General features: G+C 37.8%; 1 protein-coding gene across 1 annotated transcript in view; it reads right to left on the bottom strand.

Moving 5' to 3' along the window:
* snd1 (staphylococcal nuclease and tudor domain containing 1) overlaps positions 1 to 24,176 on the bottom strand; it is a 205,072-nt gene that overhangs the window by 41,085 nt on the left and 139,811 nt on the right. The window contains exon 18 of the mRNA XM_037696080.1: positions 1,402 to 1,543. Coding sequence (XP_037552008.1) covers positions 1,402 to 1,543 — 142 coding nt within the window. The remainder of the gene's footprint in view (positions 1 to 1,401; positions 1,544 to 24,176) is intronic.

Here is a 24,176-nt window from a genome sequence, read left to right as displayed (position 1 = left end):
TTTATTTAAAATACATTATTTTAAATGATTTTGCACCATGTGTGAAGCCCACAAGTGCAAGAAAGTGCTGTCCTGCAGCAGATCAGCTGATTTCCTTCTCTGCCACACACATTTCTCCTGCTGCAGCGTTGTGAAGGTTAACCCTTTGCAGTCCAGATTGACTTTTGTCTTCCAACTTAAAATGCAAAGTATGTCACATCATAAAAATCATCATAATCACAAAATATAAAAATGTTAAAAAGTTATTTTTAATTATTTTAGAACTTCTTTATTCAGTTGTTGAAGTGTAATTGATCAAGAAGTACATTTCTGCTCCGTGCTGCAGAGATGAAGCTGTGTGACATCCCTCTGATGTCCTGCTGCACTTCTCTTCTCTACAATTTAAATTTAAATACTGTAATATTTTAAATAAACAATTAATTCTGTATTGACTGTTTAATTAAAATATTACAGTATTTAAATTTAAATTAATTATTTAAGGAGGGAGATTGGGAGTGACAGGTGAGTGTGATTACAGCCTGACACGTCATAAACCCGTGATAAATGAGGGACTAGTGTACCCTTAAAATGTCAGGATTTTTTAAACAGCTTTAAAAACTGTTGAGAATGTTTCTAATTCTAATAAGACAAAAAAAAAAAAAAAGGACAAAAAAAAAAGATTTTTAATGTTTCTCATCAAGTGTCAGTCATGACAGTCAGTTACTATCTATAGGTGGGGAGAAAAAAAAAAATATATATATTTTTTTTGTTGTTGAAAATTTTACACCTATAGGTAACAGACTTAGTTAAACTGAAAATGTACAATGCAACTAAGTAAATAAACCTGAAATGAAAATATCCATTGGAGTAAAACAAAAGAGGTTTGATACTAAGGCAAACAAACGCCCCCAGTTTATACCAAACAATACCTCTTGCTGCTTTATATATTTTTAATACTTCAGTCATTTATGGGTAGGAACAAGAGGGGTGTTTGTTCTTTTTGTCCGTGTGGAAAAAATGCAGAAACAAGTGGAGTAGTCAGTGTCTGAGTGAGATTTCTGTCTTTCATGAAGTCAGTTTGGTGTTAAAGGGAAAACGTTGGAACACCCATTTCACATCTTTACAAAGAGCAATAATTGTTAGTGCAGAGTTTGATAAATAAACCAATAGTGTATGAAGGAAAACACATTTACACAGCAATCTGAACCATATAATAGAAGTCAGATTTGATATTTCCATGAATTATCTGTCAAATTGTCTTTATCAGAAGATTCTACTTTAAAGTTGCTTTCAGCGAAGCAGTTTTATCGTTGAAAATCTCGTTTATATAACAGAACACAATGTGTGCACATGATGTTTTCTTCCTTCTGCAACTGTCACAAATACATGTTTGCACTCATCCAACTGACAGTCTCAAGGTACCTGTCTCTACATCCTGGGCGTAGAAGTGCAGGGTGTCGGTGATTTCAGTCACATATACTGGTCTGTAGTTGGTCACGCGTTCCTTCTCCTCAGATACATGCACAACCTCCTCCACTGGTTTCTCCTCATAGTTGGCCCAGATCTGCAACACAAAGACAGGCCAGTGACTACACAAGTCTGCTGCAATACAAGGTCAAGGTTTATTCATCGTCACTCTTATCATATGTGGTACATGTGGTGGAACAAAACTGTGTACCCAGGGTCCCAGTTACATCCAACGAAAGAATAAATTGTAAAGAAAACAGTAATAAAATCTAAGATATGAACTAAGAAATACGCTAAGCACCAATAGTACACTAATAATTATAGTAGTGTGTACAATAGTACACTACAATAGATACAACAACTGTGCTTGGATAAAACCTTGTAATATTCTGCTACATAAAATGATTCAAACCAGTGATGTGGAGACACTGGTCTTCAAGTATTTTTTCTCTATTTTGAATGTGCTGAAGGCATTTTTTTTATTTGTCCATGTTGCACATTATAATTAAACGAGCCTGAGACTACTGAAGGGAAGAAAACTGTGCAGACCCACACTCTGACAACACTGAACCAACTTTCTAACTTTCTGTCTGACACGGTCCAAACCCAGATCTTTCATCTTTCTCAAATATAGCACCACCTGTGGTTTCAACAACTTTCCGAGCTGCCAAAAAAACGCTTACTAAAGGCAGACGTTTTGCAGCGTTTTCCCTCACTTTCACATGGGGCTATTTTAAAATGTGAACTTGCATCAGACGTATATCTGAACATGGTTAAATTAGGATCTTAGGATTGGTGGGTACGACAAACTTGGTAAAATATGTAGTCGTTGAGATTCTTTCACAAGCACAGCAGTTCAAGTTTATGTGAGTAAGCAGGTTGCATCATTTTTAAGCTGCATCAAGGTTAGTTCTGTCTCACCTCCCTAGGAAAAACAGAGGGCAGGAGGCTCATTAGGGAGAAGCGCTTTGCCTTGGGCCACATATCAAACAGTGTGGACATCAGTAGTTGTGTGCGTGTGTGAGTGTGTTTACAAAGTGCAAGAAATGCAGCACACCGAGTGGGCGGTTATTAAGACAGAATGCTGCGTGTTTGTGTACAACTTCAATAGCGTAATAGTATTAAGCACATGTAGGAACACAAGATGCTCAGGATTAAAGGAAGCTAATCAACTCCCTGTGGATGAATCACTGTAGAACAGGAGGTGCGGCTGAGTGAGGAACTCAAAAGTCCAAAAGTGCAGCTGTGCTTCATGTTCCAACTTTCTGTTGAGCCACAGCAAGTTGTTTGATGCCATTTATTTCTGCTGTCTGTTTAAGATAGGTTTACTTTAAGGTAAAAGGCTGAGATAGTTTTTTTTTCCCATTGATAGCTCAGTAAGATTTAGCTAAATCTGTTCAGATCAATCGTTAACTGCAAGGTATTCTCAATGTAATTTCATTAGATGGCATAGTATTACTCTTTATAAATCTGTCTTCACACTTTTTTCCACAAAACATTGCTTTATCTTAAAACAGTCCCATATCACTGATGTGTACATGTGCAAATGACAACTCATTTAGAAAATAACATTTGTAAGACAAAAAGGTTACAGCCACAAGAAATAAATATATATATTTTGTCTGTTTTGCCTAGCCATTTCTAAATAAGAAAATTACATTACAAAACTGAAGTTTAAAACTGCAACAAAGAAAAAAAAAAAAAGCTGTAGAAAAGGGGCAAAGCAGGGAAAGAAGATAGAAAGTAAACCGGTAGAAATTCGGGGATTGAGGGCAAGCAAGGTTAATGAAGAGCAAAAACGCAGCCACGCTTCGCAAAGCCCAAGATCAACCAGGATTTCATTTCTGCAGCATTAGACAGGTGTGTGCAATATTAGCATAATAAACATATACACCCATAAGCACACATGATAAGCACGCTTACAAATCCAGGAATACACAACGCTGGGTTATAAATATGCTTGCCACATTGCAACAACGCTGACATGACTCGGCTTTTAATCAAACCTGCAGCACCAATTAGGAATGACAAAGATTAGGTGTCACCATTCATTAGCCTGGTGGCCGTCACTGCGGCACTTGTAAACTGGTAGCATGTGTGTGGGTTCTAGCTTGGTCGCAATGTACAGCCGCAAGGACGCACCGCTGTCAGAGCTATAAAACGTGTAGATGACACCCACCCCCCCAAAAAAAAAAATCTAACTTTTCCAACTGCAAGTCCTTCATAAAACACTGAAAACAAAGTGTTTCATTAAATGTATCCCAAATACATTACAGAGCATTTACAAAATCATACAGGTCTTACAGGAGAAACGGTATTCAAAGTTTGCATTTGTGCACCTCAAATGCTAAGGGCAGGTTCTGCAACAGCTTTAATGTAGGAACAAAAACCCTCATATTTTTCTCTCTTTGTGCCTTTATAAAACGCATTAAGAGTAGTGAGCTTTAGATTAATCTAGACAGCAAAAAGACTGCTGATTAGAAGAAGAAAAAAATATGTAAACTGGAGTCGTAGGGGGTCTTAGTGAACCATTAGAGACACTACATCCCTTCATCTCTTGTTAAAGCACAAAGTCACGCACACATCTACACTGTGCCCAGGGCTGATGACCTTCCGTGAGCAACCAACCATCCTGTTTGTTCCACTTGAATGCAGGTATGTGACTGCTGTTTCTGTTGCTGCTCCGCAACTGCAGCCTGACACAAGAGCCACTAAGCTGCCACAGACAATGAGAGAATGAAAGTGGGGCAGAGCAGCGAGACTGAGAAGTGTATGGGAATAACCGACAGGCAATTAAGCTCCAGTTGAAAGGACAACAATTCCAAATAATGGGAGACCAAGCCAACCTTCACGACAGTAAAATGACAGAACACACTTACAAACAAGTGAGTGACAAGTGAATCTGACAGAGTAATGTGATGATGGGAAAAAGGTTGCTCTTAGAATGTACAGTGACTATCAGAATTACATAATAAAGTTAGGAAAGGGTACTCAAGAGTGTCTGACTGAGACTGAATCTATTCTTACTTTTGATTTTCTACTAGTTTCTTTTAATTTGCATTTTGCTTCTCTCCTTTAGCCGGCTGTCTTGAGTGTAAAGTACATTATGCTCCACCTACACACAAACAAAAAAAAAAGATTCAAGATACTCAGTTCTGCTTAGAGATTTAAAAGATCTTCTGATTGGCTTAGTGACCTTTTTTTGTTTTGAAGAACATAAAATACCCTGGAAGACCAAAAACGTGACATAATTTCACACGTCTGATCACAGGTAGATGAATCAACAGACAGACAGGCAAAAGAAGGGAGGGCTTAGTTGAAAACTGATTCAGTGGAACAGTGACAGGGATAAACACATTGCACATTGCTCAGCAACTTGTGACCTTCTGTCTAAAAGGGTTTCATTTTAGTGCTCATCCTTTTATGGCCACCATTTCAAAAGGTCCTTTATGCTTTAACTGAGAAGCTTTGCAGTCATACAGTAAATAGTGGAGCAAAAGGCAACTTAGCATTACAGTTTTTAAGGGTGTGTCATTTAGGCCTTGATGGTAGCAATGTAAATGCATCTCTTATCAGCCTGGACTGCAAACAAGATGCCCCTGAGAAGATCAAAAGATGCACCTTTTGTAAGGGGGAAAAATAACTTTTGGTGTACATGTTTTCCAACTATGTTTAATGCACAAAATGCTGTTTAACTTACTGAAGCAGTGGGGAAAACTTTCAAAAAGCTAAATATGACTGCTTTTTAACAAGATATGAAGTTCCTTTGTTCTTTTGAGTTTACTTACTATTCATAAAGCACTTAATTGGTGAAAAGAAAAGCAGTTTTATTATCTTGCAGGAAAAGTAATGTAGTGAATATCTACTCATTCATGTCCTTTCATTATGTGTGGACAGGTCACAGGGACAACAGGTCCTAGAGGGAAATCCAAATGTCCCTTTCTCCAGCGACACATTCTAGATCCTCCTGGGGAATCCCAAGGTACTCCCAAGCTAGAGAGAATTTAAAAAACCCATCAAATAATTACTGAGTCTGTACCAGAGTCTCTCCCTGGTGAGATGTTCCTGGAAAGCCTCCAGAAGGAGGGAAACCAAGAAGGATACTAATCATATGTTTAAACAACCTCAGCAGACTACTTTCGATGAGAAGAAGCAGAGGCTCTACTCCAAGCTCCCCCCCCAGATGACAGAGCTTCTCAGAGCTCTAAGGCTGACCCTGCCCACCCAACAAAGGAAGCTCGTTTAAACCACTTGTACCCAGAATCTCATTGATTCAGTCATGACCCATAACTTATGACTGTAAGTGAAGGTTGTAATGTAGATGGACCATTAAATTGAAAGCTTTGCCTTTTACAGCTTAGCTCTCTCTTTACCTTGATAGCCTAGAACAGCTCACCATTACTGTGAGCGAGGCTCTGATCAGTTGACCCATCTCTCACCCCATCCTACCATCACTCATGAACAAGACACCTGAAAACGAACTCCTCTGCTTGAGGCAAAGATATGTTATATAGACTAAAACATTATACACTTAAAACTCCAAATTTACATCAGATTTAACAACTTTATGCTTAGGTCATCACATAAAGAATATTTTTAACAATCCAATATAAACTTAGAGAACATTTTTCTTGCTCAATGTCCCATACTGTACTACCATGTACCATGTCATGTAAATCAATGATGGCTGCGGTAACTCAACCTTCACAGTTTGTGACACACCTTGGGTTCAGAAAATACAAATGTTCCAAACTAGCTAAAACACAGCAAACATAAGGAAGGTAAAATGGTCCATCTAGTGTGGGTTTTATATAACTTCATTGTTAATTCATTACCCAATCACACTTTGAGGACAATTGAAATCAATAGGACCATGTTATTCATAAAAGTGCACTTTCTTAATCAATTTAGCCCCTATTATGTCTCTGATTAATCCCTTTGGTGAGAACGGTTCATTAATTCAACCGAGGGTACGTTTTTCTCATTTGGATCTTCGAGCTCAGAGTCCTTTCTAGTAACTCACTTCAAAAGGCTTAAAGCTACATGTAAGAATAAAGCGGAATCATATTTACTTATAATTAATTTTATCTTGTTAGATGTAATTGAGTAAGCCTTGCTCAGAAAATGACAACAGGAGATAGCATCAGAGAGAAATACTATAAGATGGATGCAAAAATTGAAAGTAAATCCCAAGCCTTGTGTAGAACAATGTTCTCACCCGATTTCATGACACTGCATTTATGTTCTATTTCAGGACGAAAAGTGACCCTCATAAAACAATGTGCAGAAGTTATCACTGTAAATTAGGCCTAGAGGAGAATTTGATTGGCGTACTAAACGAGGAAGAGCTCATTAAAAATCTGTGATGGTGTCATGTTAATGAGTGGTCCTGGTTTGTAAAGCAGAAGGTGGTTGACCCTGGATTTCCTGTTCTTCAGTGATGTTGTCTGTATTGACTAAACCATTAGAGTTGAGGAGTGATCAACAAGACAGACAGCTGCTTCAGCAAAAAACACTTTGCCTCATCACAGCCACAATGAAGACTTTACAACTGTATCTTCAGCGTGAACACCGATCAAACATGACAATACAATGCTTCATGTCACCAACGCAGCTCTAATCAGTGAGGACATGAAAAAAAGAACATCTGGTGTATCTGGTACTTAAACATTAACATTGATCCTTGGGTTTTAATATGCATTTACCTTCTCAATATCTGGCAGCAATTTCACTGCCTATTCAAGTGACTGGCGTTGCTTACTCGGGACAGTTTTTTTTTCTTCCCTTCGGAGACAATAGACGCGCCGGCGTGTGATAATCACATGACCAATTTCAGTGACTTTAGAGGGAACGGCACTTTCAGAGACTAAATTTAAATTTGTGTCAAACATACAGACTTCGAACTACACATCCGTTTTCAAATTGTGTTGATAGGCCATATAACACCAGAGTTATGATAAATAATCCACACTGCATCTTTTTTCTGAAAATCATCATCTGAAGCGTGTTAGAGCGAGAGGCTGCAGCAAAGACGGACAGTCTCAGGGACAAAAAGCCCATCACGCTCTGCTTTCACCTCCTACCCCAAACTAACAGATAAACAACTTCCCTCTCCTTTCTGATGGAGGCTTGAAGTCATTTGTCAAGCACCAAAAAAATCTAAAGGAAGAAGAAGAAAAAGGTGGAAGTTGGGCGTGATAAAGTCATAGCGAGAGCAGAAGTGAGTCATGAGGTTTGAGAGATTTGTGATATTTAGCGTGATTGGATTTTACAGTTAGGGTGTAGTTGATTGTGTTTAGCGTTTAGTTTAGTCAGTTTTAGTGTGTTTGAGAAAAACAATGAGGTGATTTTTGAACATTAGGAGGAGCTGCCGACCCAGAGGATGGAACCGCGGACTCAGAATCTCTCAGACAGAGATGACAATCATGAAGGAGAAAAACCGTCTGAGTCAGACAGACTTTGTTGATGAAGAAGGTGATCATGATTTGTTTTAGAAGAAGAAAAAGGAGGAAGAGCAGACTGAGCTCCATTAGGAGGTTTGACTCTGTGCAGAGGAGGGGGTCCAGAACCCCTCTGCCTGGGCCAATAGAACCAAGCATCAGTTCTGAGCACTGGAGAACAGAAGAGGATGTGGATGTTGACCCAGAGGGCATACTAATGGAGTAAAATATTGTTGTTGCTTTTTTAATTACCGTAAAATAAATATTTTGTCAATTAAAAAGTACTCTAGTGTAGAGTTAAGAAAAAAAAAAAAAACCTCTTAAAACGTTAAAATAAATAAAAATAATTTAAATTTAATATTTTTATTTCTGGCTGAGACATTTTTAAAAGACTGATTAGTTTTTTGTGGAAAAATATTTTAAAAATAGTATTTTTAAGCAGTTAAATAAGGTGGATCATTTTCCCCCTGAGGAACCGTCTTATTCAAATGTACACGATATGATGGTTTTGAAGTCGATCAGATTTCATGATATTTTCTGCAGTTACAGAAAACAAAGTGATGTTTTTGAGCTGCATGCATTCAGCTAAGACTGCTGCAAGATAAAGAATAAAGATATTCATTGTGAAATAATTATTAGATCCTTGAAAATGTATGATCTCTCGCTCGACAAAATTGATTGACATCTGCTGCTGATTATGACTTCATTACTCTTTTCATGCCTGTGATGCTAGAAAGACGTTTTCATCAGTGATCGGTGTTTAAACAGTTTGCGTTCACCAACATTTTCACCACACAGAACATCTACCAGTATGTGTTGATGTTGGGAAATGATTCCAGCCTCCTACTATTCGCCGTTAGCCTCCTACTCAAAAAGTTATTGAGGAGGCTATATATCACATGTATCAGGGGAGTTAACTCTGCCATGTCCTCATTGCAGCTCCTTTTTTTTATCTGAGTGTTCAGATGCAACAAGATGATCTGAATACACATTTTTAGTCAAATATTTAGCTTGATTTATTCCACTACTTGACAATTTTTTGATTAGCCTATAGATGTCTCATACAATGAATACCAAATTTATGTTTTCTAATATTCCATATTCATAAACATTTACAAGTATGCAGTCTACTTGATTTTGTTTTGTAATTAACTTATTTTTAGTTTGTGACACATTTTTCTTGATAAACATGTGTAATATCTAATATATCTATAAAACTTTATTGCTTAAAGTCTGATATGATAATGCAAGATCAAATATACAAATGATTAAAAAGTATTACTTTCCAAGAAGCTATTTTAATAATTTGGTACATCAAAGTGTTAAAACAAACCTTTCTTTAATCCTATTTTGCTGAAAAAAGCAAATGCTCATTTTTCAATTTTTGCCTTTCAAACCAAAATGACTCACTGCCAGTGACTAATGTGCTGAAAGGCTGGTGTCAGGTAAATCTATGAAGGTTTAGTAAATAAAAGACAAGTTACCAGGTCACACATTTTGATTTATTGACTGTTTTACAATGACTGGATTGTATGTGTCACCAAATGCTTGGGCTTTTCAGTTTCTTTGACAACATCCAGTTGAAATGGAACTGCCTACGTGTGAGAACATGTCTTTATTGATCTTGATTGGACAGTGGGTTGAGTGACTTACTGCAATGGCCAAGTTGTTTTTGTACTTTAAAGTGAAAAGACATCAACTCAATGCAACACCAAGCCCATAAAAGTCTGTCTCCAGGGTTAAGAAAGGTCAATAATGTTGCACATCAACTGATAGCTTGCTTTGATGTGTTGGTCTAATGGGGTAAGCAGGACTGTGGTCTACATTATTTTCTATTTTTTACTTTTTTAATAGTCATATCTAATCCATGCTAGTGCTACTTTCAACTGAAATACACACACACACATGCAGATAAATGACATGGCTATGACCTTGGGAAAACAGACAACAACGTGGCTGCAAAATATTTTCTGTCACCCTGGAATAATATACTATGATACTGGTTATTGGTCTGCAAGGCCACACAAGAGGACTTTTTAACAAATCAAGCCAAGCAACACACAAGCTTACTTCAACACAGTAAAATACTGAATCACACAGCAGCAGTATATCACATTTAGAGCTACATTTGGCTTATCATGACAACTGCAATAAAAAAAGTAGCTATAAATAAACAGAATCTATTGCATTAAGATAAAACAACGCAAATGAAGAGTGTAGAAGAAATTTATGACTAAATCATTTTTCATCTGTTTGGTTGTAATTTACACAGCAGCGGACTAACAGTGTTCACTTGTATAATCAAAAATGTCTCACATGGCCTCTTGAACTGCTACCAGTTATACCCAGAGACATTCATCTACTTCGTATAGTTGGCAGTACATAGAATTTGGTGACAATAAAATGCAGTTTCTTCTAATAAAAGCAAGAACACCAAATACAGCCCGAATTGAACAAACAAAACAAGTTTGTTCACATTACACATTACACATTACCGTTATATGTGAAATGACTGGGTCAAAATGCAGGATGATGCTAATCGACCACTAATGCTCCTCTGAGCCAGCAGGGTAAGTAGTCACAGAGCAGAGTTGATCAGTAGGTGTGAAAAGGGGCGGCTGTCACTCTGCTGGTTCTGCCATGGTTCTTCAAAAGTGCAAGTCACAAACACGTACTTGGTTATGTGCCAGCTTGATGTTTTTTGTGTGTTTAAAAAGTCATGCTTTTATGACCAGTTGCAAAGGAGCTAACACGTGCCAAGAGAAAGAACGCCATTATAAAGTTGTGCTTAAAAACAGCAACATGTAAAAAGAGGAAGCAAATATCTTTTTCCCCCCACAATCTTGAGGCACACCTATCAAACTAAAAGTCGTCCTTCCGAAACCTTGACAAAGTAGGTGTGCTGGCTAGACGTCTGTATCAACTTAAATTGAGGTTTTCTGCATGTTGATAAATTTGTCTCGTGACCAGTGAGGGCCCACCCTCACCAATCTTGGAAACAATTCAAATAGCAGTACTAGATTTCAACATCTAGACGTCACCAATTAAACCATATTAAACAGAAATATAATAAAAAGTGGACATACACAACTAGTGTCAAACACAAAAGGCAGAAGACGGATAAAGATTTGAGTCTTTTAGATGTGGTTACTTTAGCTGATGAATTATGTATTAAAACTGCACAGGTGGTGTGGGACAGGGTTTTTAGGTGAAGGGGGGAAGCTAAGCAGCTGGGGAATTGGTAAGAGACAGGAAAGACGAAAAGGAAGAGAGAAAGCTATCCTCAGCTTCATATCACAGCCAACAGATGTTCTCCCATCAAAGAGGCAGCAGGCAGGCGGCAAGGCTACTCAACCTCAGCTTGCACGCCTAATATGACCCCACTTACGCTGCTAACACACACATGCACACCAACTCGCTCACACAGCAGAGGAGGGCTTGGATAAAACCTAAGGCTATCGTGGTGGCAACTTGCTACACTTTTAAATTGACACAAATTGATCTACTTAGATGTGTTTGTACGAGTTTGAGAAGGTCCGTCTACCTGCAAACAGAACACTATTAGCAATAAGCTCCAACTTACACATGACAGAGATTGGTGGTTTGAGCGTGTGAACCGAAAAGGGGCATGGGGTTACCATAGAAACAGAGCCAATGGCTGTATAATCAAAGTGATTCGTGAGGAAACACACAAATCCTGTACCTGTGCCAACGTGCTTAAAGGTGCCACCTTCCTCAGCTGGAGTTGAAGCTCAGACATCTCAGAACGTTCCAAACATAGACTCACACACAGACACAAAACCACACAAATTGTCCCTGGAGGCATTTGTGTCGGCATATGGAGCCTTATATCAAGTGGCCGTTGTTTTTTCTAACCCGAGCAGGTACTGTCTGTCTGCGGCCATTAAAAAATGATTAAGAAGAAAGATCAGATTAATCAAAAACAACAGTGGGGAATAAGCGCACATTAAATTTGCCCACTCCAAGCTTGACGGCACATGTTACAGATTCCCATTCATCACAGCCGTTGACACGGAGGGAGAAGCAGACAAAAAAGGCAAAGGTGTGGTAAAGAAACATCTCATTGTGCTGTATAATACAATGACTTGATTAAAATTGAGGTGTTGCAGAAAGTGTAATGCAAGGTTACATAGAGACAAAAGCTTAATATAGGTTTGATTACGATGATTATAACTTCTTGCTTGCCCCGCACTGATTTTACATTACAACCAAATTAATTATCAGTTCTCATCTTCTTTAGGGTGTGCTGCAACAGGGGATTATGCACACAAACGGCTATGGAGAACAAAGAATAGAAATTTTGACACAAAAAAAATATAAAAATACAAGAATAAGACACAGCCTCTAAATCTTAAACTTCAAATTTTCAATATTTATAAAACTTATCTTTAATTTATTTATAATGGCATAGTGCGATGAACACTGAAAATAAAAGATTTTCAAAATTAATCAATTGAAGAAAAAAAAACCTGAACTACTCTAAACTTTATCTGTATTGATAATAAGAGTCCTTATAACCTTGAACAGAAATAAGTCATTCTAGAATGGTGCCTTTGTCACATGTTGAGTAAAAGTGGGATTAAAATTTAGCTTGCAATGTCCTGGGTTTTGCCCTTTCCATGTTAATCTATATAAGATGTTTATCAGGTCAGTGGAATTTATTGTCTTTGAGAAGACAATTTGGAAACCACAGAAAAATTTAAATACCAAAGAAGGAGAAAAATAAAATATGGTCACCCTACAATAATATAGTGTGCAAGGTCCGACTGCTAGTGGGGACTGAGGGAGTGGAAATGATCCAGGATCTTATAAACAAGGATTTTTACAAGGAGCAGCAACGGAAGCAAAAAAGAAAAGGGAAAGCTAGAGGGGAAAAAATAAAAATCAAAACAACCCCCTCCCAAAAGTGAACAGGATGAAAAGGGGAAAACTGACATCATAACTCAAGAAAAGCCCCTTGAAGTCTTTGACTCACTTCGCACATAATATGAATCACTCCTGACTCAAATGTCTGACATTGTTCCTGTTGTCCATTTTTAAAAGTTAAGGACAAAGTCAGATTTTTTTCTTTCAAAAAATCTTTAGTGTGCTGCACTTCCACAGAAAACTAAACAGTCAAACTATAAAATGTATAACTATGAAGCTAGTTTCCACTATTTTTATGCGAAGTTTTTGACCTTTGTCAAATTAATCAGCATTTATTTTAATACAATGGTACAAAATGACAAGTTCATCCATCCATCTATTATCTTTTACCCGCTTCTTCCTTTTTGGGGGTCACTGGTACCCATGTCCATTTACCACTGTGTAAGAGGTGGGATACAGTTGCAAGTCCATCACAGGGACACATAGAAACAAACGAGACAAACAACCATTCACTTACTCACTCACACCTAGAGACAACTTTAGAGTTACCAATCAGCCTAACATGCATGCTTTTGGTCTGTGGGAGGAAACTGGAGTACCCGGAGAAAATCCACGCATTATGGAATATTCTATCATTACATAATGCAAGGTCTCTAGAATCCTATATAACACTGTGCACAAGCACTCGAAGTTTAACAGAGCAGGGCAAATGCTGTTGTCAGAGAATTGTTGGTCAAAGGTTATGGATGTTTTTATTACTATGACTGAGAGCATTCCTCCCCTCTGCCCTGAGAACAAGAAGCCCAAAACAAGCCGAACCTGTCTCCCACAGCTATCTCATCTCTGCCCATGAACCATATGTTTGGGTAGACAGAGGATGCTGCATAAGAAGACTTCAGCTGGCTTCAAGGACACCTCCTGAACTCTGAACTCAGCGGAGCTGAGAGAAGAAGAAAAGCGCACAGCTAACGCGTCTCGTAGCTTTTTTCTATGACTAGTTTTCATGTGTATACATCTATGTATGCGATATGTATATTTATGTAACCTCTTCTGAAACCTGACCTTGCAAGTATAAATACCAGTTAAAAATCTTCTCCTGCCATTGAGTGTGGTTCTTTTGGGTAAACAATGTTAGTGAGAGAGATGTTCTCCAACACTCCATATCCTGATGCATGCTCAGTAATCCAGGTAGAAAAATCTAAAAAAAAAAGTTGAGTCCGGTCCTCTGGATGGATTCTTCTAGTTTCAACAAGAATCCATCCAGAGGACCTGACTTACCTTTTTTTTTTTTAGATTCTCCAACATTGTTGAAAGAGAAGTACTTTCACTCTCTAATGGGACCAAGATCCTAATCCTAAAATATAGTGATTTCTTTGCATTTTTGTATTGGTGTATAGCATAACCCTCAACTTCACATTGCTATACAAAAAGTGAGAGGCTCCAAATTTAGAGACATGGAAGAAATGAGGTAGGTAATTCAGAAGCAAGACATTTTGATAATCACCTCAACCATGATTTCAAGTCTATCAGTTCTAGATTTTCTTTGTTGTTTGTTTCTTTATATGCAATATATTTTTGCTATTTTTGGGTCTAACTGTGACCCTGAATACATAATTTCGTTCCACCTCATGTACCACATATGATGCAAATGAAAATAAACTTGAACTTGTTGTTAAGTTCTAATTAATTGGTGTTAACATTGGCAAATTAGGGTTGTGTGATGAAACAATTTTTAAAATATCTTTCATTGATGCATTTTAATTAAGGCTTTTTGACATATTTTCAAATTAACTATACAGAATTATGTAAACTTAATTGATTCTGTCTCTTAAAAGAGCTTTGAAATATTTTGCACTTCAGTATATACCGGTACTTTTAACAAGGATTTATATTAAGGTACATACTCATAATTATAGAAATATTATGAGAGGTTTGTGATTTAAACAATGGATCTGTTAATGCAATTTAAAATGTAAAAAGTGACATTTTCTCGTTTCCTTCTCAACTGCATGTAATTTCAACAATATACATCCACAACCTGCAATTCCTTGGAGAGTCCTGTAATAACATTTTGAGAAAAGAACAGAAACAAGTAGGATAGTCAAGTACTAACCATAAAAAAGTAGTTTGTATGGGTAGAAGAAATGTATGAAAAAAGACTTGCAAAACAGCGGGAATCAGAAGTGCAGAGATGACGAGATCCTTTTTACGTAACTGTCTCTCCCTAAGGCGAGACAGAGGGAGAGGAAAAGAAGACAGCGACTTTAGAATGTACAAAAACACACTCCCAAAACTAACAGAGTAGTCCCTTTCTCTAAATGTAGAGTGTTTCTGCAGGCTAGCAAGCCAGGAGACTGTGCACAGTAAAAGTGGACTGACCTAAATTACAAAGGAGTGCTTAAGAATTTATCAGTACATTTTTTTTTCTCAAACCTGGATCTTTACACATAAACAAAGCTCATTGGTGCATTAAAAGAGTAAGAGGTAGAGCAAGTATGGTATGTTATTTAAAACTATTGACAAATGATATTAATATACACTTTAGTATAATTCAAAACCCTCTTAGTTGGACCAGTGAGCATTAATAAAATGTAAAATAAACATCTTTAACACACTGTTTAATATTTGTTTGAACAAACTACCATATACAAGTCTAACATTTGAGACTATATAAGAAACTAATAATATGAATCTGGGAAATCTTCGAGGAATAATGCACAGAGTAAGCTATACTTGAAGAAAAAAAATAAGCATAAACGCGCAAAAAGATTAATAAATTAATCGATTAAATTCAATTCAGTTTATTTATATAGCGCCAAATCACAACAAAGTTGTCGCAGGGCACTTTACAGGAATCAGCAAACTATGCATTCTCTTCAGTAAGAGCAATAGAGGGCATGAGAAGATAGTCAGATTAATAAATATGATGCCTAATTCTGAGCTTATATTGAAAAGTGTAAAAGGGAGATGGGGAATAAGGGAGTCAGAGAAACAAAGAATTTGAAAAAAAGATGAGATGGGAAAGTGAAAAAGGGGAATGATTGTGTGTAGGTACTGAAGCAAGAGCAGATGAATAAGAGAAAGAAACAGTGGAAGAGGTGGAAAAGAGAAATGTGGAAGAATAGGAGTCACGGGGGACGCAATCACGAGGCGAACAGGAAAAAAAAAGGCAAATTCATTTAGGAATAGAAGTGGCTGCTGAAGCAAGAACAGTCTGCCAATGTGTCTGTGTGCAGGTAATAAAGAAAACTGATGAGGCATTTGTACCCACACTGACAGTACAGTAAACTTATCTCATTGCCCTGCAAAAAGTACAACAACCTCAAATATTTGAAGATAATTTTATTATGACAGATACTTGGACATCTGAAGCAGCTGAAACACTTAGTTTTCTACTCTATCGTTTTCTCCTAAAAACTACCAACTGACAATGGGTAGAGACCTTGTCCAAATGAAGCATTGGACCAGGCCTTTAACCTTGCAGAGATGCAAAGTGGGTCGTGGGCTTTTGATTCTCCAGTCTAAATGCGTTTTGTGGATCTGAAGAAGGCTTATGATCATGTTCCTGAGGAATTCTGTTCAGGGTGTTGTGGGAGCATAGGGTGCCGGGGTTGATTTTATGGGCTTTACAGATCCTTGTAATTGAGTCTGGCACAAAGTCTAGCTCATTTCCTTTATGGGTTGGACTCCGCCAGGTATGTCCCTCATGTCCAATCCTGTTTGTGGTACTCATAGACAGGACCCCAAGGCACAGTTGTGAACGAGTGTCTGGTTTGGGCACTTTAGGGTCTTGTTGCTGCTTTTTGCAGATGATATGGATCTGTTGACATTGTTAAGACATGATTTTCATCGTGCACTGGCGTAGCTTGCAACTCAATGTAAAGCAACTGAGGTGTGAGTGAGCTTTAAAAAAATATTAAAACCATAAGTTGTACTCAGAAAAAAGTTGGAATGTTCTCTTCATGCTAAGGATGAGTCTTTGCTTCAAAATGAAGAGTTCCAGTGTCTGGGACTGGGACCCTTGGTAATAAGTGATTGTTGGATGGACAGATCCGAGCCTTGTCCACAGTACTGAAGGGTGTTTCTTGGTCTGTCACAGTAAAAAGTGAGTTTAGATGAAAGGGAAAGCTCTTAATTTAGGGGTCCATGTATGCTCCATGCCACCAATAGTCATGAGGGACTGATCATAACCAACGGAATTAGATCCTGGATACAAGTGGCTGAAGTGAGTTTTCTCTAGAGTAGCTGGGCTCAGCCTTAGAGATAGTGAAGAGTTTTGTTATCCAGGGGCAGCTCAGATTAGAGCCTTTGCTCCTTCTCAAAGAAAGGAGTCAGCTGAGGTAGTTTAGGCATCTGACAAGGATGCTGCCTTTGGGAGCTTTTCTGGGAGTGTCCTATTGGGAAGAGAGCCTAGGGCAGAATGGCAGGACTATGTATATACTCTCTGGATTGAGAACTCCTTTAGATGCCCCAGAAAGAGATGGAGTGTGCTGCTGGAGAAAAAGGGATGTCTGGGTTTCCCTCCTGGGTTGCATTCACAATCAGACCAAAGATTGCGGTAAGAAATGAAGATTTTATGAATGTTACTGAGACAGGCAACAAAAGCCAGAAACATAACTTGTTGGGAGTGTAAACATTTTTGTTTGGGGAAAAATAAAAACAGAACATTATGAAAACTATTAAATGTGATTGTAATACACTACAGGACTTCCTTTTTGCCTGCCAGTAAGCCCATTGGATAACGATGATAAAATAAAAGACACCCCCTTTTAAATTTTAGAACAATGTATAATCTTAAACTCTGTAAAAAGGTAAAACTTGATACACTGACACGTTTGTGTATTTCAAACAGACGCCAACATAACCTGGCCTCAGCCGTTCTAAAATTATAGTCTTGAAAAATATGTTCATCTGTGCATTATATCAGCACAGCAAGAACTGCAGAGTATAAATCTTAAGGCTTATTTACCATAGTCAGACAAGTCAAAGGCAAAGTGTACATGTCATATCTCTTAGGTGACAGAGAGGTGGGCCAAAGTCAGCATGGTTCCATTTTACTGCCTTGGAACTAATAAAGCCAGAGCTCATTAAGTAGAACAGGACTTGAAGATCTAACCAGCAAGATGGACATTTTAATGGTGCCCCCAAGTAACAAATATTTAACATTTCATTAGACAAAAGAGAAAAGCAAGGGTAGCTGAGGCAGGGAAAAAAGTATGAGAGGGGTGTTTCACTGCCGACCCATATTAAATGGAGTTAAGTGTGGCTCCGAGCAGAGGCCCTAAAAAATGTCAAAGTGTGTGTAAATGACTATAAATTGCCTATGTCTTATTTTAGGGCAATTGTGAATACCATATTGTATTTGCTTCAACCTTGAATAAATAGGGATAAGATAGGACACCTGAAGCAGAGAAACCATATTGTGCAAGCTGGATGTTTCCATTACAATATCTAATGATTCTAAAAATATGTATATGACAATCATTTTCAGGGAAAATTGTCCTGTTCATATAAATGATATGAACAAACGATGACACATGAAATCACTAAAACCACTGCAAATTTAAGGCAATGTTTCTGAAACCCATTCACTGATTGCCTCATAGATAAACTGCCTCAAAACCTTATTTAAAGTTAATGTAAAAAAAAAAGGTGTAAAATCCTTAAATATTCCATCAAGTGGCATTCTAAACCACATTTTTAGACATAAGTAGGTTCAGTAAACATGAGGAAGTGTATAAAAGCATTTAACATGAAATAATGCCAATAACTTGTCAGTCACTAAATATTAATTTTGTTCTGTGACAGACTGATTTTGCTAAATGGGTCAATGCATGCTTGTATTAAATGCTTTCATTCTATTCGAGATACAAAGCAGTCATGTCCTTCACACCTACTTAATTCCAAAAAAGGCGAAAATAAAAGAAAAAGGAAGTGAGTGTAAATGTATAACGGACTAAGAGGACGCAGATGGGTATATTATTTATTTCAGGTCGTCATGGTGATGATGCAGAGCGCATGTTAATCAGCCATAATCCAACACACTGTCATTCTCCATTATGCTCTCTGCTAGCTTCTCACCTCCTCTTACTCTTCTCAGTGTCCTCTGGTCTCATGGCCTCAGACCTTCATCCTTGCAGAGTGAAGAAGTGGACGATGAGGCAGAGGGCAGGAGACTGCCTGAAAAATGTCTACACTGATAAACTGAAGGCAGCAGCAACCCCCCCCACCCACCCCACCGAGGATCTCTGCACAGAGCTTGCAAGAATTCTGTTCACATATTTAAACAGGAAATAACAGAGCCAAGGACATACAGTCAAATGTATTTGTATAGCATAGTCCACATTCATGACAATATACATGCAAATATATATATATATTAATTACATAAAAAAAGACAAAACATAAACAGAAAAGGCAGTGAAAAGTCTAATGCAACAGTAAAGTAACTTATGTGCACACACAACTTAACGTTAACAGCCTACTTCCTGTTTATATGCTTCATCAAGTAGGATATTTCATCTTAGTGTTCCTCGGGACTGGGCTGATGTCCTTGTGACTTGATGTATTTTTCAGATGACATTTTTAAAGTCAGCATGTAATCCTGCAACTTGTGAATGTATAATTCAGCGAACAGAAGGTGAGACTGCTGAGACGTCACTGAGAGCGTCTTAGTTTCTTGCTCATAAAGGAAAAAGTAAGAAAAAAGTTTGTCCTCTTGACATTGCAGGTGACTGTCATGTGCATGGCTGCACATTCTGTTAGATGGTGAATGAAGCAGATAAAGATGGAAAGAATGCTTGTGTTTGATTTCACAAGGCTGTGAATATAGGCGACAGACTGCTGAATTTGCAGCTTAGAATTGGGGGGGGAAAAGGAAGATGAACGGGGAGGGGGGGAGAAGTGGGAGTTGGGAGTGTAAACACACACACACACACACACATCACTAGATCCACTGATCTATTTCTATGTCTTTCCGTCAGTGCCTCGGGCACTGAGGGTCCAGCTTGCAGACAAAAGTAGGGGTGGTGTCCCCGGAGAGTGTGCGCCTGTGTACGCTTGTGTGTGCATAGCCTGTCTGCACAGACTCAAAGTGTGTTTGAGTAAGCAGAAAAGAGACAGTGAGAGTATGGTGTGCGCACGTGTGCTGCTTCCTCCCATCTGCAACCAAGTTAGTGTGAGCAAGGATGTGTACACAGCACATTGAGAATCAGATTATGTAATCTTTTAGCCATATAAAAAAGCCTCTGTCAGCTCTTTGCTTTTGTGTGGTTGGTTCATTTTGTGCAAACAGCACTAAGAAGAAAGATGATAGCAGGAGTAAACACACAGACACAAAGGGGTTCAACTCTTTGTGTAATAGTAAACCTCAAGAAAATGGTATACAGTTAGTCATGCATGTGCTGTGAGTGAAGTGTGGGAATTAGTAGTGCATGTGTGTCCAGCCCTCTACATGTTTTTCAGACATGTAAGGTCTCACATGGGTCACCTCTCCCATTGAGACCACCCTGCAGGCAATTATGTTCCCTTGCTGTGATCCCACTGTCCTTTCACACTTGCCACCAAACTGCGCAACCTCTATCTTGCTTGGGTATTGACACACTGGCTGTAGAGCAAAGTGTTCTCGCACTGAATGTGTCGATGGCTTCCAGCATGGCACATGATACATGAGCTACTGATCTGAAAGATGGTTACCATAAAGCTCGTAAGAGCTCAAGAGATTGCCTGTACTCATCACAGCCCTGAAAAAACCCTTTCCCTAAATTTGAAAGATTCAAACTGAGTTACAGTGAAATCATAATTCAGTTGTATTTCAATGCAATGTCAAATGTTGATAGATCTAATTCAAAGGTTTTAAATATCAGAAGATAAAAACCATCTTGACTTAAGTTCTTAAAATTGGATACTACAGTTCATGAGCTTGTAGAACCACTTTTGTCTATCCCCTTTTGATTTTTGATTCAGTTATAGTGAAATGTTCCAAAAAAGGAAACTGACAACCTGTTTTCACAGAGGTACTCACCATGTGCTGATCATGTAACAATTGCATTTATTTGTCAGCACCTGGCCGGCACAAATGTTAGGATCATTTATGTTGTGGTACATATTACATTTTCTAAGATTTTACTGAAGACCGATTGACATGTGCAACATTATCGTCAATGCAGCATTCAAATACTTTATAGTTTTGCAGGAACTAAGGAACAAAGAGTAATTTTAGCCACGTAGGATGAGGACTGTTGCACAATGAGTCATTAAATTGATAACACCTGTTCACTGCTGCTTACACCTACAACATGCTGATTGAGTCAAAGAAATCATGTGGCAGGAGGCCGAGACCTCAGAGTTTATATGACTTGTGAATGCTGTTGAGATGAACAATGCAATATTGTGACTATAATCAAGACTAGACTTGCCTGCTAAAAGATGAAAAACTCATTGACAGTTTTATGGACTCTCCATTTTTGACATGGTTAAATACCTCTGCCAGAGTTTTCTTTCCTTATTAGTTTTTTGACATCTGAAAATTGTCTATGTATACTTTAATGGATTAATATGTTTACAAAGGAATTAAGTAACAATACCTTTAAAACATTAGTAGTAATTGTAATATTTTAACAGGTCTTTCTTGTAAATGAGTCCTCGTGGCTCAATGAGACTAACCTGTAAAAATAAAGGTTGAATGAATGGAATATATTCTATAATCACCATTTTAAACAAAATATATTATTCAAATTGGTAAATTAAAAGATTAGTAATTGTCTTAATAATAGTAATAAGTAGTTATTAGGATTTTTGTTTTGTTTTGTTTGTTGGTTGGTAAATAAGAGTTTAACTTTATTCTATTATATAGATGGAGCACACTGACAGTATGCCACACAATGTATCTCACATTTTCTTTATTCAAAGTTTAATCTGTGAAATTCTTACAATAGTTTTCTGAAATTGTTCCAAAAGGCAATTGATGGAAAGAAAGGCGAGAATTATCAAGTTTCACTACTATAAAGGTACAACATATGCTATAGCTTTTGTGTTATTTTACAATCCGACTTCAAACTATAGGGAAATCAACAAAGAATTCACAGATGCATTTCATGTTACTTTAAATTTAAATTGAATTTGCTTGGGAAATTGTATTGTCTTTCAAGGAGAATTATATAAAACATTTTATGCAAAACATTGTGGGCTTAAATTTTTTTGTATGATTGGATTACAAAACAGAAAGAAAAAAAACTTGTGGGTTCCTCTGTCAAACTAAAATTGCAATTCTGAAAGCAATCCAATGGCTTTAGGGTTAAGAAATTACTGAGAATCATATTACCGGAAAAAGAACGACTACCATTTATGAAACTTAAACAAGGCAGATAGGAACTAATTCATGTAGACCATTCACAGGACAACGAGAACCATTAGACCACATACATAACAAAATGTTCTTTAGTTGTACTTATTGGGCATTTTGTCTGTTTATAGGATATTTAAACTGCTCCAGGTAAAAAAAAGGAAACGATGCAGACTTTAAATGCATTGGACATAATGTGTACCATAGATAATCTGTTTTATGTGAAACTTGTCTACTGGATGTAAACTTTGTTCAGCATGAAATCAGAAAGAGAAGCCAAACAGTTCTGCTAAAAGCTACCTGGATTTATCCTCTGTGTATTCCTGTGTATCCAGGTATGTGATGTGCTGACTGTAGAGGAGACACAGCATAAATGATGGAGGGGATAAGGGAGACATTTCTGCAGTTTTTGAAAAACGGCAAGAAATTATAAATGAAGTGAACCTGTGTTTGGCTTTTTGCAGTATTTTGACATGATTAGTAAATCTACTGACTCAAGTGGGGAAATAAAACAAAAAAAAACAAACTAAAAGAATCAAGTGAATTCCAGATATCAACTTGCTATCTACCAAGACATGCTAGTATTACCCAGTCTTGGCAAAGTTTAGGTTCAAGGTACAAAAATGTTGCTTTGCGCAACATGGCTAAAGAGTAAGCCCTTTTGACTAAAGTTAAGTCAGATGGACTAGTTACTCAGGAGTTTTTTTTTTTTTGTTGGGGGTTTCTTTTTTTTTTTGTGGGTGGGGGGGGGGGGGGGCAATGAGTGCTGAAACAAGATGATGTACTTCAACCAGGCTCCGCCAAGGACACGTCACACAGCTCAATGTCAGAAAGATGCTGCTTCAAATGCATTTGACAAGAGCCATTGACAGATGGTTGAAGTATTGGAAAAGGCAGTAGCAGATCTTTAGTTTGTGTTTCTTAAAGATTTTTTTTCTTCCTCTTCTCCAAAATTGGGAGTACAACTGATGCAGGTGCCCGACTTGCTCTGCGTCAGTTCTACACAGTTCGAGCTGTCTAGCCTGATCCGAAAACTGTCAAAGCAGTTGAAGGAAACATGGTCATGACAGGGACTCAATGAAAGGCCCAAGGAGGACAGAAGGAAGTGGGAATGTGATGGAAGTGAGCATAAGGCTACGAGAACAAAGAGGAGATTAAAGACAGTCGGGTCTGAAGAGGGCTGATGTGGGTTAAGGAAAACAGGACAGAAAGTAATGGGGAAAAAAAACAAAAAAAAAAACATCCATGACATGAAACATCTCTAACCAGGGCTGCCACATATTATTTCTATTCCCTCACTCTTCCATTTTTAATTCACCAACAGTGAGACCCACCCAGAGTGTATTAGTCTCCTTCAAGATTCAGTAATTATAGAAAGAAAAAAAAAAGCTTAACTCTACGCACAGTTTGGTAATACCAGAGCGCCACCCCCCCACACCATTACATTTGACAGAATCAGGCCAGTTTTATTTTATTTTTTGTCACTACTACAACATAGTTGTACACATAATAAACAGGTAATACATATTTAACCTAGAAAGGGTAAGTTTTAACTTGCAAAGTAGAGCTAAGAGCCCCTGGAAAACTAATACATTTTCCTGTTCATTTCAGGATATTTAATCCTTTTCACATCCTAAAGTCCCACACAGCCCAACTCTTAAGTGAACTTGAATGAAAGCTCTAGACAATCTCTCATAAGTTAAAGTCTGTTCTCAGTAGGGCTGGGCCATATCTCGTTCATGATAATAGCGGTAAAAAATAGTTTGCCCGGGAAAATAAATTACATAATTATATGCTAATTTCATGACGTAAATACGTCAGTGTTTTCCCTACTATTATACAAGCGGGGTGCCCCGCCTTATTAACAGAACCGAGCAAGCCAAACTACCGAACTAAACTGCGCACCCCCATCCACCTATCAGTACTGGCGTAACGCTAATTAACTGTGCACAATACTAGCTAGCTAAAAAGCTCAAAACCAACAACGTGTGGCTCAGGTGTGTCTCTCCACTCAGCTCTAAACTGCGGGTACAGACAGTGCACAGCTCAACTGCCCCCCC

The sequence above is a fragment of the Nematolebias whitei genome, chromosome 22 (genome assembly GCF_014905685.2).
Source record: "Nematolebias whitei isolate Nwh7 chromosome 22, NemWhi1, whole genome shotgun sequence".
In the NCBI taxonomy this organism is placed as follows: Eukaryota; Metazoa; Chordata; class Actinopteri; order Cyprinodontiformes; family Rivulidae; genus Nematolebias; species Nematolebias whitei.
This window is presented reverse-complemented; position numbering and strand designations above follow the sequence as displayed.